At 32.3% G+C, this 19,239-nt stretch overlaps 1 protein-coding gene across 10 annotated transcripts; it reads left to right on the top strand.

Moving 5' to 3' along the window:
* The first annotated feature begins 933 nt into the window (after positions 1-933).
* Positions 934-10,779, top strand: LOC148619605 (uncharacterized). 10 transcript variants are annotated; one of them, XM_088579711.1, is made up of 4 exons: positions 1,313-3,662; positions 4,837-4,942; positions 5,439-5,539; positions 6,906-10,779. In XM_088579711.1, the coding sequence occupies exons 3-4, from the start codon at positions 5,462-5,464 to the stop codon at positions 10,155-10,157; spliced, it is 3,330 nt and encodes a 1,109-aa protein (XP_088435837.1). In that variant the 5' UTR covers positions 1,313-3,662; positions 4,837-4,942; positions 5,439-5,461; the 3' UTR covers positions 10,158-10,779. The 10 variants fall into 10 exon arrangements, with proteins under 10 accessions (XP_088435836.1, XP_088435837.1, XP_088435840.1 ...); XM_088579716.1 differs by having other exon boundaries at positions 1,415-1,431; XM_088579715.1 differs by having other exon boundaries at positions 1,450-1,466.
* The last annotated feature ends 8,460 nt before the right edge of the window (positions 10,780-19,239 follow it).

Below are 19,239 nucleotides of genomic sequence, written 5' to 3'. Positions count from 1 at the left end.
TCCTCTATATAGATGACGTTTTATCTTTAAACAATCCTAATTTCGGCGATTTGATACATCGCAACTATCCCCAAAGAACTTGCGGTAAGGGATACTACAAGCACTGTGAAGTCAGCCTTATATCTTGACCTACACTTAGAAATCGATGGTAAAGGAAAACTATTGACCAAACTTTACGACAATCGTAATGACTTTTCATTCAGAATTGTCAACTGTCCTTTCATCTGTGGCAATATCCCTTCAGCACCTGCGTATGGAGTGTTCATATCACAACTCATACGTTATGCCAGAGCTTGCCGAAACTACGCAGACTTTTTGTATCGAGCTAGAACTCTAACAAATAGGCTTCTGGAACAGGGTTATGTTGCTACAAGATTGAAGTCATCACTACAGAAGTTTTATGGTCGTCATCATGATATCGTAGATCGTTATGGTGTATCCATCTGCACCATGAAAACTGAAGTATTCAACTGGTCATAGTTTTCCTTTCCTCGTTTGTCTACCCCGGACTTGACTTTTATGAGCAACTCGGCGGGTGTTTCTAGAAAAGCAGTGGACGCTTACCCTAACGGGTGCAACTGGTCCATGCTCCCAGTTTTTAGTAGAGTCCGAGTTGCTCAAGTGCTTTTTGTTACTTTGTATATATGATTTTAGTTACTTTATGTTTTTGTTGTGTATGTCTGTTTTCTATGTCTGGTCTTTGTCCCTGGATTACACTCTTTTGATTACCGCTATAACATTGGTTCCCTTGATTACTCTTTACAAGACAGCATGTTTTGTTGATTAGAAAAACGGAAAATTTATTGCTTATGACGTCACAGCTCAACCGATTACTTTTTTTCATAGTTCCTAGCTTCGCGCCAAAATTCTTGGCACAGTTATTGTTCTTTATTTCATTTAATATCAAACATTTATTTAGCGCCATCTGGTGGATAGAACTACTTTGAGTCGCGTATGGCTAACAATTTTTTTTGTAGATTTTTCCTTTCTGCATCCGAAGTTAATTTTAGTGTAACGGAAATGGTCGTGTAGTTCCGATTGTCAACGTTCTAGACTTCCCGACGCTTATGTCACTTCTTAAGGCCGTTTGTTACTAATTAAGTGAGACCGACCTGAATCTGAACCACGTGATATTCTGTTCCAAGCCGACCTTCACATTGTGGCGTCCATTTTTGTCCTACTCAATCCTGATCAGCAGTTATAACTTTCGTTTTTTTTTTCTACCTGGACAAATTAGGAATGAATATATGTTGATTGGTAATTAATTTATACTTTTGTGTATTTCTGAGAAGACGAAAATGGAAAGTTATGTACTTTTTATTAACAAATCTACGGAATACTATTCGGCCGTAATGTTTGCTAACACGGCAACATTTAGCAGCGCAAGCGTACACGCTACTTTCTGTTTTGCGTCGATCCATGTTAACCTTGGTTCCCTTGATTACTCTTTCACTTTATCCATATTGGTCAGAGTAGATCTTGCCGTTTTCAAGACAGAAGCAATTTTTCTTAAACTTTTGTTATGAACTTGTTTCACTGTATTATGGGTCATTCTCAAAATATGTGCAATTCCTGGGTTGGTGTTTTGAAAAAAAAAATGTGCAGAAACGAACGGTTCTAGGTTTTTTTTCGTCTGCGGATTCCAAATCTGCATTGTCCAAAATATCTCCCCAGGAAATAGAGTACAAATCCATCAAAAGTTGTGTGTTTAAATTCATCAGCAAATGTCTTTGGTATAAAACAGATTATTTTAGTCATTATAAGAAAGAAATAAGTCATATAGACCGTTTACGTAGACAGTTTGCAATGTAATATGGGTTCAAAACTACGAAAAAAAAAACTTTATTTAAGCTTCATGATTTTTGCAATTGGTATTTTTCATATCCAGATGCGAAATGTAGTCGAAATCAACCACGTAAAATTTCTAGAATAATGCCTTATTTCAAATTATTCTTTGAATTTTTGTTATAGCACTATAATGTTAGTGTGAAGCATCAATACAGTAACAATCATTTTAAAAACAAATGTTTCATTTTGCAGTTATTGAACTTTTTACTGTGTGTTATACCAAGGACAATTTTCAAGAATATTGACTGCTTATCAAACACTGTAGAAACTCCAGGCATTCTAATTGAATACTAATCAATTTAGATAGGGGAAGCAAAAACCAAAACACATTCAAAAATCATGTAGAAAAGAAAAGAAAATACATCATTAATACATAAATGTCCATGGGATAACATAATATATGTCTTTTGTGTAACAAATGTCGTCTTTGGTGTAACATAAATATTGCAAAACCCTTTTCCATCAAAAGGAATCCTGTAAATAGTCCAGTGAATTTTAATTCACAATTGAGAAGTTAATTAATCATAATTTTAGTTGTTTTTTCAAGATAAACTATATGAAAAATAAAAGGATCATTAATGCATAAATATCCATGGAATAACAAAATAATTGCCTTTGATGTAACACATTCTGTCTTTGGCGTAACACAAATTTTGAAGAACCAATTTCCTTCAAAAGTACCCCAGAGATAGTGTTAGAAATATCAGATTCTGAAATTATAAATGTGTAAATTGATAAAAATATAATTACTTTGAAAAAATATAAACTCAATGATAAATAAAATGGATTGTTACTGTATAAATGTCTGTGGACAAACACAATTGTTTAGTGTTATCTATTATAAAGTATTGTTTCTTTGAACATTTCATTTCCCATCTTTAAATATATGATAATTTATAAAAAAAAAAGTCTTTCGTTTTATGTATTTAGTCCTTTAAGTAACATTTTTTCTTGTTACACCAAGGACCTTTACACCCTGGACAAACATAAGAAAATTTCCATTTAAAATTCAAATAACTGCACTGTTTATAAAAAAAAAAAAAAAAAAAAAAAGAAAGGAAAGGAAAAAAAAGACATCATCAATTGCTGTCACTTATTTTGATATTTCAGTAATGAGAATTAATTGACTTACTTTATTATTGACTGTATAGCAATGTTAGACTGAAGACAGTAAAAAAAGTTGTGCAGTCAGTTGTACTCGCATATTTTGACTTAAAATCATTGTATCATTTCTGCTGTGAAACATCAAGTGCAATTTGATTATGTTGGATTATGGGGAAGGGGAAAAACTATATTTTGAGTTATTATCAAAAGCAAAACAAGCCATGCCCCTCACTTTTCTTTGGTGTTATACCAAAGACAAAAAAAAACAAGGGACATGTTCATCGGCAAAAAAAAATCAACATGTTATAAGATATATGCATTATAGGATGCTACAAAATCAAATTTATACATCAACACACTAAATTATTGGCTTTATGTATAATATTTGATGCATTTTTAAATCCCTAGACCATTGTAAAAAGATTGTAAAGTGTGCCAGGGACATGCAAAAAACAGCAACAAATGCCTACTAATCAGGGTGGAATTTTTTTTACCATATATATATGTTATGATTTCATATATTTTTTTCCCATCTTTAGGCCAAAACATGTCAGAAAACATATTTTGTATATTTATTAAATAATTTCCATCCACCAGCATACAGGGACAACACCATTGCACATTTTTTGAGAATGACCCATATAGGACAAAAAATTGGGTGACAAGATTTACTCCTTGACTGCATATATACGCATTAATAATTTACGAGTGTATATATTGGTTACTTTCTTTATTCTGTTTAAATAAAACAATGTATGCATATAGTTGAATTTCAGAAGTAACATGCTTTCTGATTGGATAAAAAGTTTTGTCCATCATCTTTTAGTCCAAATTTGTAATTTGACTGTGATGTCAACAACTATATTTGATGATGTATACCTGTTAAATTTCAATACTTAAATTATAAGGAATGACTTGTAATTTTTTTGGTCTATTTGAAATAACCTCAATGCCCATGGTGCACACTTGAAAATAACCAGCTACACACAAATATATGCATATACATCAAATATATATACACATATATCATTTTGAAAATATTTACACACACTGTATATTGTTAAAATAAATGTGTGTGTATAAGCATAATAAAATGAATAAGCAAGATACATGTATTCAGATAAATTGAAGAGATAAGAAACTTGTTAATTAGCCAGTTTATTGATAAAATTATCACTGCAGGGAATGAGATTCCCTGACCTGTCCACTTATCTATTAAACTACTTTTTCCCCTTTTGATGATCTGATCTGAAATGAATTGTAACAGACACCCAGAAGACGTAAAAATGGGAAACTGAAGATTTTATTCAATTACAGGTCTACTCAGGTCAAAGAGTAGATCTCCCAGCAAGTAATTCTCACTTACCAATTTTTCGTCCTCTCCTGTGATTGTGAAACAGCTTCATTTCCAAAATTTAAGGAAAAATGATTTAACAGATTACTGGTATTTTTTCTCTTAAACATGAACTATGGTACAAAAATTTTCATTGAGGAATACAATTTGGTGTCAGAGCAGATTGTTGAGAATTGCTTTGATCTTGAAAATTGCAAGATCTACTCTCTGACCAGTACACGTATATAACAAATATATAAGTGTATATGGTGGGAATATGTGTATATAAAAAAAATATCCAATGCATGTATTTGTATATTAAACAATACAACAAATATATACATGTATATCCTGATAATATACAGATATTTATACCCACCAATGACATGAACAGCCGCTCCTAGAAATGTATGTAGATTTGGGTGCCAGTGGTAGCATAACACATAAATAACACCCTTGCTCAGTATAGAAGAACATATTTACAACAATATGTACTTAAATATTCTTTGATTAAACAATTTTGGAGTCATTACAATGATTGTTTTTTACAGACAATATGTAACACTCATATCCTGTTGGAGAGTTCCTCCTCATCAGTTACATGTGATTTTGTGTTTGGTTGGCACATTGACTATATGATATTGTTTGTAATTTAAAGTACGTGGTTGGCAAAATCCACACAGTGTAATCAAGTTTTAATTCAACCCATTAATTAAATTACTTACAAATTATGAAAGAAGATATGATATCCATTCGTAATTTAAGGTATCAAGCTAATAAATTCTTTTAGTTAAAAAAAACGGCAAATCGTAAACTCTTGTATATACAACCATAAAAGATTTGATCATTTAATGGTATCCCCTTGTTGGCATAGGCACCTGTTAACTTTTGAAATTCTTTTTTACATTTTTTTACAAAGTTGACCTATCTTAAACCTTTTTTGAGTCAAAGGTGTACAGAATTGGGCCACACCTAAACAATCAACTTCTTTATTTTTTGTCTGATTTAAAACAAAGTTTTTAATAGGATTCCTTATGAACATACTTGCTTTGGTTTTTCAATCAGAACAAAATGATATCTATAGGAAGCAAATAAAAAAATAACAAATTTATAGTTAAAATTTCAAAAGACAGTTTCATCTTTATCTTTCTAGAAAAAAATTAAACCCTGTTGAAAATGGAATCTGATGTAACCACAGAGGAAAATCTGCTGAGCAACACTAGTACACTGCAGGATGTATTGTCAAATCCACAGGTATATATTTCTTTCATCTTGTATAACACTCCTGAGGGTTTTTGATCATATGATGAATTGATAGCTAGACCAATCGTCTCTATAATCATATGATTATCTAAGAAAGTCAGTTTACAGCTCATCTGGACCAAAGATCATCGCTTTACGTCCATTGCCTGTAAACTTTTCACATTTTGCTCAACTACATGAAAATCCCTTAAACCAATTTTAATGGAACATGGCAGAAATGATATTCAAACATGTATGCGAAAGCCTCTATAAAAGGTACACTTTTGGATTTGCTTGATTAAACAAGGTAGCCGCCAGAGGCCAGTTAAGCTTCTGATTGGCCAATTTTCAAAGATCAAGTCCTTTGAATCCACGGGAGCCAATGTTTCGAAACTTGATGTTAATGACCTATATGCCCTTTACAAACAGTTCACTTTTCGTATGGCTCAGCTGGCTCAGCGAGTGACTGCTACCACTCAAATTTGCCCTGGGAACCCTATTGGGAAACACATTTTGGCCTTTATCTTTGCTTTTACTTACATACTTTAAGATTAATATATTTAACAATTAACTAAAGCAATAATCATTAATTGTTTTTGAGATACAGACCATTTGACCATCATAAGAAACAACTTTTCTAAGTTTCAAGAAATTCAGAGAGACGGACACCAGACATGTGTATACCATAATACGTCCCATTGAAATTGACAGGCTTATAAAAATCACAGCTCAGCAAAAAAATAATACTTAAGGAACACTAGAAAATTAATTTGATATATAATAAAAGGGTTATTGCACGAATATTGGCCTTTTCAGAGTATCATATTGCACTACACTAGTGCAATAATAAATTTTGCTTGGGCCAATATTCATGCAGTATCCCTTTACATAGGCATCAGTGAAATAAATTCTGTTATTTCACTCTAGTAAATAAATTATTTAGAAAATCTTTGTAGATTAACAACTAGTTATCATGAATGACCAAAATATATTTACTTGTGCCAAGAATATTTGGAGGTTTTAACTTGTGCAGGGAACAATTACCAGCATTGCAAAAACATGCAAAATCTTCAGTTCACTGTTTAATTGACTTTGTTTTTTTTATAGTTTGACTAATTCTCCTTTGCTCAAAAGATACAAAGTGTCCTGTTCTGCTATTTTATTTTGTTAACCAGATGACAAGTGTGCAATTTTGAAATCGACATTAGGAACTTCTCAGTATTTTTCCCAGAATAAATGAAAAAAGTGTGAGAAACATTGTAAAATATTGGCTCATAATATACTTTTAATTTCTATTGAATTGAAAAGGCAAAAATTTATTAATATATAATATAATGAAAAGGTTAGGTCACAGATATATATTTTTTTTATTCTACAGGTTCTCCAACAACTGATAATGCAACAGGCTGATTTTCCCACTTCAGAAATTCAGGGAATTAAAATTGGTGATCAATTTCTCCCTGTGAAGATGTATGAACGTGATGGAAAGAAAGTAATGCAGATAGTGTTACCAGACCAATCAAACAAAGATGGACCATTATATTTGAAACCGGAAGTAAATACTGAACTCCAAACAGACCTGTCAGCAGTGGCAGATCTTCAGAACTCTTTTGGAGACAATAGTGGTCAATTTACCGTTGACAACTTTATAGACAATTTAAACCTAAGCAACTCTGGTTCATCTATTCAAGGTATTCCTATACAGTCAGTTGCTATTTCAGAAAATGAATTGTCTTTTCTTCCGAGTGCACAATGCTATCATGCTCCATCACCTTCTACTTCAGACTTTTCAACACAGGGATTTTATCCATCTGAACAATTGGGAAGTCAACCTTACCAAATAGGGCCAGTTGCAGGAACATCAATAGATTCACAAAACTTTCATACAGAATTTCCAATAGAGTTTGAAAGTAGTAAAATGGATCCAGAATTGATTAACGCCCTTCAAAGTACTGTAGCTGTGCCTGAAGAAGACAGTACAACTAGCATTGGGGAAATGACAGCACATATTTCTACAGCAGAAACCATTTCACATGTTCAACCTGCTCAAGATATTGTTGCTGCTGCTTTTGAAGAATCAGTCTTTCTTCAAGCTCCTTCAACTGTAAGCAATACTTTAAAGACATATTATGAAGCAAAAAATATTAAGCAGAGAAGAAAACTGTTCGACAGAAAGGTAGATGCATCTGCTAAAAGAAAAGGTCAACTTTTATATGTTTGTAATTATGGCAATTGTCGAATGAAATTCTGCAACAAAATTGGGCTTGATATTCATCTTTATACCCATACTGGACTGAAACCAGTAACATGCAAAGTATGTGAAAAATCATTTCTCAGCAGTAAACTGTTTGACAAACATAAATGTAAATTTAGTCGACCTATGCAAGAGATGAAAGGAGTTCGTTATGAATGTGACATATGTTTAAAAAATTTTGGGAATATTGGAACTCTTTTTATACACAAACGTTCTCATAAAGGAAGTAAGCCTTACACATGTGGATTGTGCACAAAAGCATTCACTTTGAAATCCTCTATGTATAAGCATGTAAAATCACATGGTACTGATGTCCGCTATAAATGCCAGACATGTGAAAAAATGTTTAGATCTCCCTGGCATCTGGAAGAACATTTGATGTCCCATGTGAATGAAAAAAAATTGTATAACTGTTCTCAATGTGAAAAAGTCTTTACTAACTACTCCAATTATATTGGTCATGTAAAATCTCATTCTATTAAAGGGACGAATAGTCGATCACAAGAAAGATCAAGGACAACATCTAGTTCTAAACCCATTGGTGGTCTCAAATGTAATGTTTGTCTTAAAACCTTTACAACAGTGGTTCGTTTTCAACAGCACTTAGAACTTCATGGGCCTAAAAAATATCAATGTACTGAATGTAAAAGAAAATTTGTGTCAAAGGACTACTTGCAGAATCATTTGCAGTGGTATATTTCAAAACATGCTCTCGGGCAATCAGTCCATGGGCATGAAAGACTGGTCGAAAAATTCATGGAGAAAAATCAGTTGAACATAGATGAATTCCTCAATATGGTGGAAGAAGCAGAATCTGATATACCAAATGCTTCTCCATCACCAGAAGATGAGTCGCTGACAAGGTCACCCTCGTCTTATTTATGTGACATGTGTGGGAACTATTTTGCCACTGAACGAGCTCTGACAAGACACATTAAGTTTCATAACAATATACCTTATCAATGCAGACACTGTGACAAGAAGTTCAGCTTTCTAGCAAACTTACAAAGGCACGAGTTAACACATAAAAAACCTATGGAGTTTGATTGTTATATTTGTAACAAAGTATTTGACGATCAGCACCAAGTAGACCAGCACATACAAGAGATGCATTCTGGGTTCAAGTGTTTTACATGCAATATATGTAACAAGAAATTCAGTCAAATTTCAAATCTTAGACGCCATAAGCAATTGCATTCTGCAGATAAGAACTTTCCATGTTCAGAATGCAATAGAAAATTTGTGTGCTCAAGATACCTTAAGGAACACACGGTCAATGTTCATGCATCTGTTGGGAAACGCAAGCAAGAATGTCCATATTGTCATATTGTTTTAAGTGGGAATTCCAATTTGAATCGCCATCTTAATTTACATTATGGAATTACAGACCAAAATAAGAAACTTGAGTGTGAAGTATGCAAGAAACGATTTGAATTTAATAGTGATCTGGAAATTCACATGAGGTCACATACAGGGGAGAAACCTTTTGAGTGTGAAAAATGCTCGAAGTGTTTTATGTCAATGTCCAACTTGCGCAGGCACCTTACTACACACAATGACAGCAAAGATCATGTCTGTGAAATTTGTGGCAAATCTTTCAAAATTGAACGCTATTTAATAGACCATAGAAAAATCCATTTGAATCCAGTAAAAGTGACTTGTGACATTTGTAACTTGAGTTTTTCATCAAATACAAATATGAAGCGACACAAGTTAATACATAGTGGTGAAAAGCCATTCAGCTGTGAAATTTGTAACAAAAATTTCCGGAGTAAGGGTGATGTTGACAGACACCGAGCAATCCATAGCAAGGGAAAATCAGAACAGTGCCATATCTGCTCCCAAAAATTCAAGCACAAAGAGCTCCTTAGAAGACATTTGGAAAAGCATGAAAGGGGTATTCCAACTTGTGGGGTGTGTGGTAAGCAGTTCCCAACAAACTACAAGCTTCAGAGACATCAACAAACTCATCAAGATAATTTCTTGTGTAACATTTGTAATACAACATTTCGCACAAGTCATCAACTGGAAAAACATGTTGAAACCCATGACATCTTAGAAATGAGATCACTTATTATAGGCATGGGCTCCATGAAGCAGGAGAAAACAAATCCAGTAAAAACAGAAACCTCAAAGACTGCAAAAGGGAAACAAATTGGAACTAAATCTGTTAAGAAAGAGCACAGTGTTGTTTGTACCAGCAGTTCCAAGAAAACTGAGCTGCCAAAGACAAAAACAGTAACAACTTTTCCCATTGTTGCTTCAATCTCTAGTCCAGGATCAACTTCTGTAATAACAGTATCACAAGTTCCTATCTCAACTCTGTCAAATGTCATAAGTATCAAAGATTTTAGCCAAATTAACACAAGTGAATGAAACTATAATGTGATCATATTTATATTCAAATATATGTTCTTTTTTCAAGTATTTTTCTACATCTGCCAACTCGTTTACCATGTTTACATGAGTATATTTATTTGATGAAAGTTTTTACAACAATGTGTAGTTCAGTCAGATTTAGTAGTATATACATGTATTCTATTATCTTGGAGTCTATTTTTTTTTTGCACCTTAACAGTAATTTTTTGGGAGTAATAATCTAGGCAGTGCGTCTTTTTTCAACAAGCAAACAATATTATTTATAAAGATTAATAGTACAAAATATTTTTCTACAAATTATTTATAGAAATTTAACAAGTCAATAAATGGCAGCATTGCAATAAAAATTTGTTGAATAAAACCCTTTTTCAAGGGCAGATGATTGGTAGAATTTAAACTTTGTATTGAAACCTAGTATAGGGAATTTAAGATTTAAAAAGTTTTTTTTAATGACAAAAACACTGAATTATTAAATTGCTCTATGACTAAGTCATTATCCTTGTCAGCTTCGTTGGTAGTATCCTTGGACATATGGTTCCTGTACAATATTTCCATGCATGAGTAGGTATGTGTTAAATTGTATCATTTTTTTTTTAAATAAAGGAAAGAATATAATTTATTTCAGGGTTATGACCCTAACCATGTAGGAATTAGGAGAAATAACTACTGGTAAGGAGGAGCCAAAAATAGATTTTTTTCTCTTTATGATAAATTTGTGAACAATCATTTTGAAATATTTTGTATGTGCTAGCCATATATTTGTTTGGAGAAAACCTTATTAAGCACACTCACAATATCCCACACACACTCAGAAAAATTTCAGTCCCTATACCTAAGTGGTCCCCCTTGACTGATTTGTGTGAAATTTCAGGTTTTTATTTTTACTTATCATTTACTAAAGTCTGAATGAAATCCATAAAAAAATAGAGGTGCAATCCAGACGACATGCCTTAATCAGTGGTTTTTTATTAAGTCCCCCTCCCCAAAAAGTGAAAATCAATTCATTTGAAACTTTTATCGCAGTATAGTTAATAAGCCCCTCCGATTAGTTTTGCAAATTGAAAAAAATTAAAAACTGCAAGGTCTAATTTCAATTAGACTGCTTGTAAAGCTTCTAACAATTTACCAGTTTGTATGAAATTGGTAGAAAAATTGAGATGCTATCCAGACAACAAGCCTAAATCATTATTTTGTTCTTAGTACCCTCCCATAGAAGTGGTCCTCTTGATCAATTTCTGGGAAAATCAATCCCATCCAAAATTATATTGCAACTAACTATTCCCCAAAGTTTGAAGAAAATATGGTATGGCATTTAATGATACCCCGCCATATTGTATTTAATATTGTTGGACACAATAGGAACAACAAAGTAAGCTCAAACTTTGTCTCCACTCAATAACACATGTTAACAGAAAGAACTACTTTTCTCCTTTTTTCAGCATTCCATTTAATGAAGAAAAAAAAATTTAACTTATTGGGTCGCTTTCCCTACCATTGCACCTGGTCCATACTCCCAGTTTTTAGTTGAGTACAGGTTGCTCATTTACTTTTCCGTCTTTGTGCATACTATTTTGGTTATTTCTTGTTCTTTGTTGTGTATGTCTGTTTTCCCCATGTAGTATTTATCCTTGTAATATTTATATCTACTGGAATCTTGGCTTTTATATTCCAGGAAAGATAACTCTTAATATTTATAGGTCTCACTAACCACTTCCGGGTCAAATGGCCACCCCCCTATGTAGTACCAAAAACACACTGAACCTAGACATATGCATTGTAAGTGCATTATTTGTGTGTATTATTAAAAGTAGTCAAAATAAAGCTGAGAATGTGTACTTTAAAATCATATATGTAATTAACTACAAAAGTGTATGAATATTGTTTACATGTGTGAGTAATTTGCCTCCATGCTGTCAGTTAGCAGAACAGGTAAAAATGTGGATTTTCAGTATTATTTATTCAAGTAAATTTTGTGAAGAATTTCTACTATGATCGTACCATTAGCATAATGATTTTGGAAGCCTTATTTTCCAAGCTTCGCAACGGTATGCAGCTTTAAGATGTCATTTGTCCTGGGAATTCAGTGAGACTTTGAAAATTACTTTTTTAACATGTAAAGTAATGGAAACGTTAAAAGTGGTTAGTGAGACCATAAATTAAATTATGGCATATTTCAGAGAAATGCATAATTTGAGGAAAATTGCCTTTCCTGGTCATTATTTCCATTTTCCCATAAAATCAGTATAGTGATATTGGTAATCTGGCTATATTTTAAGAGGTGCATTGTGCAAGGTATTTTAAAAAACAACATAGCAACAAGATTTTTATCAGTAACAGTGACTCATAACTTGACGTCATCCATGAAATACACAACGTCACTGCTTGGGATATTCAAAGTACTCCAATAGTCACACAGCACAGACTAAGAATCACACAGTAATGAAATAGGTATGATATAAATTGTTGAAATCTGTTCTTTTTTCATATTGATAAATGATATTTACTATTACAACTTCTTGAATTATCATAGGTATCAATTTGGTGTGACAAGTTAATTAAAATTGTAATTTTTTAGTAATTTAGGGAAAATATCATTGAGGGGCATGATATAAAAATGACCATTTCTTTGTAGTCCTATGTCTGATTTTGATAGTTTTGGTCTTATTAGACTCACAATACCACAAGCTTTCATAAAATGTAAAAAAAGAAAAAATAAAAACTCATAAAATGTTTTTAAGGTCTCGCTAACCACTTCCGGGTCAAATGGCCACCCCCCTATGTAGTACCAAAAACACACTGAACCTAGACATATGCATTGTAAGTGCATTATTTGTGTGTATTATGATTAAAAGTAGTCAAAATAAAGCTGAGAATGTGTACTTTAAAATCATATATGTAATTAACTACAAAAGTGTATGAATATTGTTTACATGTGTGAGTAATTTGCCTCCATGCTGTCAGTTAGCAGAACAGGTAAAAATGTGGATTTTCAGTATTATTTATTCAAGTAAATTTTGTGAAGAATTTCTACTATGATCGTACCATTAGCATAATGATTTTGGAAGCCTTATTTTCCAAGCTTCGCAACGGTATGCAGCTTTAAGATGTCATTTGTCCTGGGAATTCACAGTGAGACTTTGAAAATTACTTTTTTAACATGTAAAGTAATGGAAACGTTAAAAGTGGTTAGTGAGACCATAAATTAAATTATGGCATATTTCAGAGAAATGCATAATTTGAGGAAAATTGCCTTTCCTGGTCATTATTTCCATTTTCCCATAAAATCAGTATAGTGATATTGGTAATCTGGCTAGATTTTAAGAGGTGCATTGTGCAAGGTATTTTAAAAAACAACATAGCAACAAGATTTTTATCAGTAACAGTGACTCATAACTTGACGTCATCCATGAAATACACAACGTCACTGCTTGGGATATTCAAAGTACTCCAATAGTCACACAGCACAGACTAAGAATCACACAGTAATGAAATAGGTATGATATAAATTGTTGAAATCTGTTCTTTTTTCATATTGATAAATGATATTTACTATTACAACTTCTTGAATTATCATAGGTATCAATTTGGTGTGACAAGTTAGTTAAAATTGTAATTTTTTAGTAATTTAGGGAAAATATCATTGAGGGGCATGATATAAAAATGACCATTTCTTTGTAGTCCTATGTCTGATTTTGATAGTTTTGGTCTTATTAGACTCACAATACCACAAGCTTTCATAAAATGTAAAAAAAGAAAAAATAAAAACTCATAAAATGTTTTTAAGGTCTCACTAACCACTTCCGGGTCAAATGGCCACCCCCCTATGTAGTACCAAAAACACACTGAACCTAGACATATGCATTGTAAGTGCATTATTTGTGTGTATTATGATTAAAAGTAGTCAAAATAAAGCTGAGAATGTGTACTTTAAAATCATATATGTAATTAACTACAAAAGTGTATGAATATTGTTTACATGTGTGAGTAATTTGCCTCCATGCTGTCAGTTAGCAGAACAGGTAAAAATGTGGATTTTCAGTATTATTTATTCAAGTAAATTTTGTGAAGAATTTCTACTATGATCGTACCATTAGCATAATGATTTTGGAAGCCTTATTTTCCAAGCTTCGCAACGGTATGCAGCTTTAAGATGTCATTTGTCCTGGGAATTCACAGTGAGACTTTGAAAATTACTTTTTTAACATGTAAAGTAATGGAAACGTTAGAAGTGGTTAGTGAGACCATAAAAAGAAATTGACGGGGAAAATAAGTAAAAATGAAATAAAAAAATAAAACTAGACTCCATAATACCCAAAAAGAACTAACTTTCATACTTATTTTGTATATTCAAAATAAGGTAACTCCAATTCATCAAAAAAAAAAAGATCACCAAAACTGGATGGTAAAATGGCCATAATTTTGGGGTAAATCATCCTATCTGACTGAAATTTGATCTTGATTTGTATTTTTTGATACTCAATAACTAGTCTGAAGGTTATAAAAGATCCTTTGATATCTTCTCAAGTCAGACAAAACTTCAATATTTAATGAGGGTATCACATAATACCTTGCCACTTCACATGGCTGGGTTTAAAAAATGGAGGTGCTATCAAAGCAACACGCCTAAATCATTGATTTTTTAGTAAGTCCTATCAAAATAGTGGTCTACCTTGATTTCTGTGAAAATCAATCCCATCCAAGATTTTATTGCTTCTAATCATTCCCTAAAGTTTAAAAGAAATTAGTAAAAAAAATGAAAGGGCTGTCCAGGCTGTTATGACTGATGGAACATAAGAAGAAAGGATGCATCAAAAACATTATACCCCTGTAACTTTGTTCCATGGGGTACAACAAGTACGGTTTTCTTTTTAAAAAGATCTCATCCCTTGGGCATCCCTAAAAAATAAAGTGGTCCATACCTTACAACAAAGTCCAATTCAGCAGGATCAATAGAAGACCAATCAATCCTATAATTATTACCTACAATGCTTCATGGGAGAACATCTCAGAAACAGTCATTTTCAGACATAATAGCTTTATTATAACCAAATACATGAATATATTGTTTAATTGATCAAACAAACTAAACAAACATGGTAATCAATCATTAATTAGCATACCAGCATAGAGCTTTAGAGCTTGACTACTGTAAACCAAGAAATTATTGCGTGATATAAACTTTCGCGGTTTTCGTGAGCCTGTGAAAATCAAGAAAGTTTATATCCGCAAACAAGTCGGGGGAAATTGGATTGATCAGGTTGGGTGTCTTGTACAATTTTTCCATTGAATTTTCAACTTATGGTAGATCAAATACAGTTATCTTTCAAGTTTGATTTTAAATGTCGTCTGAATACCTGAAAAAAACGTAAGATAAGTATATAAAATATTTAGTTTTAATTCACAATTAAATCATGTTTTGTAGCATTAAAATCATTCACCCATAAATATCGAAAGGCAGTTGACAAGACAAAGTCAGTGATGTTAACTAGACAATAAATGGCGGTTCCCCATCACATAGGAGGGATATCCATAGAAGACATGACAAGACAAAGAAAGATAACTCAATTTTATTTGACAAGATAGTCATAGATCCGTGAATATTAATTTTCAGTAATGTCAATATTGCAAAAATTAGTATCCGCGAATCAGTCCATAGACTAAAATTTGTGAAAGTTTACTAAAGTGAATATTAGTTGGTTTACAGTATACAATTTATGTAATGAAAATTCTGAAATTATTTCTGGAGCACATGAACACTAAATTTGTTACATGCTTTGAGAAAAGTTATTATCGGTATGTTGACAACACACACACAAATGATTCTTTTAAGTAAGGGTAATTAGTTCTGATGTTTTAACAACTGTTTGAGTAAAATACCACAAAAAGAGAATGAATGACAAAAGACCTTGGTGAGTTTGAGACTGCAGATTAGTTCTTTTTGTCAATCAAGGAGGATTTCACTCTTCAGTCACATCATTTCATTGTATGAGTAAATATATCAAAATACAACAAAGTTTTCATAATGCTTACAAAGAAGAAAGAAATCATTTGGTTAAAAACATTATTGAACAAAGCATTACAACAAAAAGTCATTTAAGTACAAGTACATGTATTACTAAAATACACAAACAAGCTAGCAAAACGTTACCCCTGCTTCGAATGAATTTAAATCATGTTAAACCCTATGAGAAGGAACACTTTCTCTTTAAAGAGGTAGACCTAGGGTAAGGGACATAATTCTTTCAATCAGTGATATGTACAGTATGTATTATATTAAATTTCACCAAAGCCTACCAAGCTTTCATTTGAAACGGAATGAAATCAGTCCAAGTTACTTCGATGCTTACATGAGATTGATGTAAAATGGTGAATACAAACACTCCAATGATTTGTAAGAGTTGTGTCCCTTACCCCAGGTCTTTTTCCTTAAGTGGTCTGTCATTATCTTCTTTCATGTAAATCTACATATAACAATCTGAAAAAAAAGACCTTAATTTTAACATGAAAGAACTATATTCCTTATTTTTTAACATGGTATGTTCTTAATTGTATTTTTTCTAAACAATGATTGTAATTCATATGGTCCATAATTTAAATGAAGCTTATTCTATGATAGTAACCTTTTATAAAATTTCAATAAATCCATTTTAGAGATTAGATGGAGTTCGAAAATGAAAAAAAAACCTACATTAGATTATCTCCCTTTTTGAATATCAAACAATTATTTCTTCTTTCTTCAAACTGAAAAGGAGTGCTTATGAAATGTTAGCATGAACTGAACAACAAATAAAAATCCTATTAGTCTGATTCCCTCACTTCATGGACATCACACAACGATTTTTCTTCATGCATATCCACAAATGAAGCTTTAACTTAAAAAAAAAAACAAAAGTTTGCCATAAATTAACCCAGCCTGACCTTGTTGGTACATTATCAGAAATCCATAAGCTAATACTTGATTTATACATTGTATATTTTAAGAAATGCTTGTTTTTGGCCTCATGCTGAGGCAGATCCAGGATTTCATGCTTGTTTTTGGCCTCATACTGAGGCAAATCCAGGATTTCATGCTATGTGCATTAATAGAATTATGACTCAGCCATGCAGGAACAATTTGGGGGTAAACTTTTGAAAAATTAGGATTTCGTGCAGCAAAAATTTTTTTTTCACAAATTTATAGAAAGAACGTAGGCGGAGTCCCCTCATATAAATTCTGTGCCGGTCATATTCTAAAATGTAAGAGCCATAACACGAAATCATTACCTCCCAAGGTCTTCTACTTTTTAAATAAACTGAAACAGTTCAATTTCCAAAATTTGCTAATTCAAAATGCACATATTGTCATAGTTATACATCACACTAAATATAAAAAAAAAAATCCATGAAGCGTTTTTAGAGGATCCCTTTAACAAGGTTTTTAATTGTTAGAAATAGTCCAACAACTCTAACAAAGTTTACCAAAAGAAAATGGTGATATAGTATGCAAATCTACACCTCATAAAAATACAACATATCAAATATCAAGAGTACTTCCAGTCGTTTCAACAAGACCCCTTGAACGTAAACTACCATTACCAAGTACCGCAATCAGTTCATGATGCAAGAGGGGGACAAACTTTTTAAAGACACTTTTCAGCCCTTCAGGTCATAACCCCAAAAGCAATCCCAGTCTTACCTTTTAGGTATATAACATTGAGGTACATCATCATGAAGCCCGCATACTTATACATGTACATTTTACAAAACTTTTTTTTTATTCTTAAATATCTCCTTATTTCAAAACTGTCTACACCCCCAACCCTTCAATGGTAAGATAGAAGGCTTTTAAAATTGTATGAAGATCAAGTGTTTGTAGGAAAACAAAGTGTCTAGAATGAAGGTAACAATATAGATGACAGCATCATAACAACAATTACTTTTTTTCAGAACTTTGTATAAAAACAAAAGGGATCATCCTTCCTAAAAGACAAACAATATGCAAAAATCCTTCATAATGTCTTAAAAGTTTACATAAACATTTGTAGACAGCAAACATACAATAACTCATGTACCTGGTACATCCATCAAAATAAAATCCATCATATAAATATACATAAATTCTAATGCCAATTTAAAATGTCATCATCAGATGAAAAAACACCAGTTTATGGGGAACTTTCAATATTTCACTCAACATATGGTCTGATGAAATTTCTTACTGTAACAAATATCAGCATAAATACTGATCCATCAAAATGGAAGGATTTTATTTCATGTCAGTACCAACATGACTCATAGCCTTTGCCAATGAGGGACAGCTTTAATTGTGCTCAAACTACAGTTAACTTTTTAGATGATGCACCTTTAAATCTTGTTATATCACTAATATCTGGACCAACAGTAATATGCGAGACCCATTCACAAAAGTACTGTAGAAATGACCAATAGTCTGACATGATCACATAGACTGGGACAATTACAATTGTGAAATGCACTAAAGTGTAAGCGTTTGTAAGAATCAGGCAAAATGGGAAAAATCAGAAACATGCATGTCAAAACCACACCAATCTGACAATGTAATACCACTCAAGGATTCTTTCTCTATTTGAAAAGATAATTATTAGATCTCTGCTTCAGTGGCTTTGCACAGAAATTTTTTCAATAGAATCTTAGAAAAATGAGGTTTTTGACAAGAGTTATCTGCCCTTGAAATGTTCATTTCCAGTGCATTTCAATGAAATTGTAACTCAATTATCCAGCATGATATGGGAAATCATGTCTGTTTTCCTTGATTCTAATGGTTGCAAATAATCAAATTAAACTATCAAAATGACGGTTCTTTTTCATACCATGTCTGATTCTTACAGGGACTGACACTTAAATGCCTAAGGCCAAAAAGTAGTGTTGTTTCCTCATATCAGCAAGAAAAAATATGATTAGTAGGTAGGGATATTATATGATTTTTCAAAATCATTTTGTTTACATATAGTTAATGGGGAAACAATCTAAACTTGATCAGTGCTAGAGCCAAAATGGCCATAAAATGTTTAAGGTAGGTACAAAAAAAAAATAGGGTAGGTAGGGTAGCAAGAAATAGACA

Source organism: Perna viridis, chromosome 4 (genome assembly GCF_037379345.1).
Source record: "Perna viridis isolate PV_CMFRI_1.1 ecotype Kerala chromosome 4, ASM3737934v1, whole genome shotgun sequence".
Lineage (NCBI taxonomy): Eukaryota > Metazoa > Mollusca > Bivalvia > Mytilida > Mytilidae > Perna > Perna viridis.
This window is presented reverse-complemented; position numbering and strand designations above follow the sequence as displayed.

Coding starts and splice junctions, on each gene's coding strand:
- LOC148619605 (XM_088579710.1), top strand. CDS start 5,462: ATGGAATCTGATGTAACCACAGAGGAAAATCTGCTGAGCAACACTAGT. Junction 5,540..6,905: donor ATGTATTGTCAAATCCACAG/GTATATATTTCT, acceptor TTTATTCTACAG/GTTCTCCAACAACTGATAAT.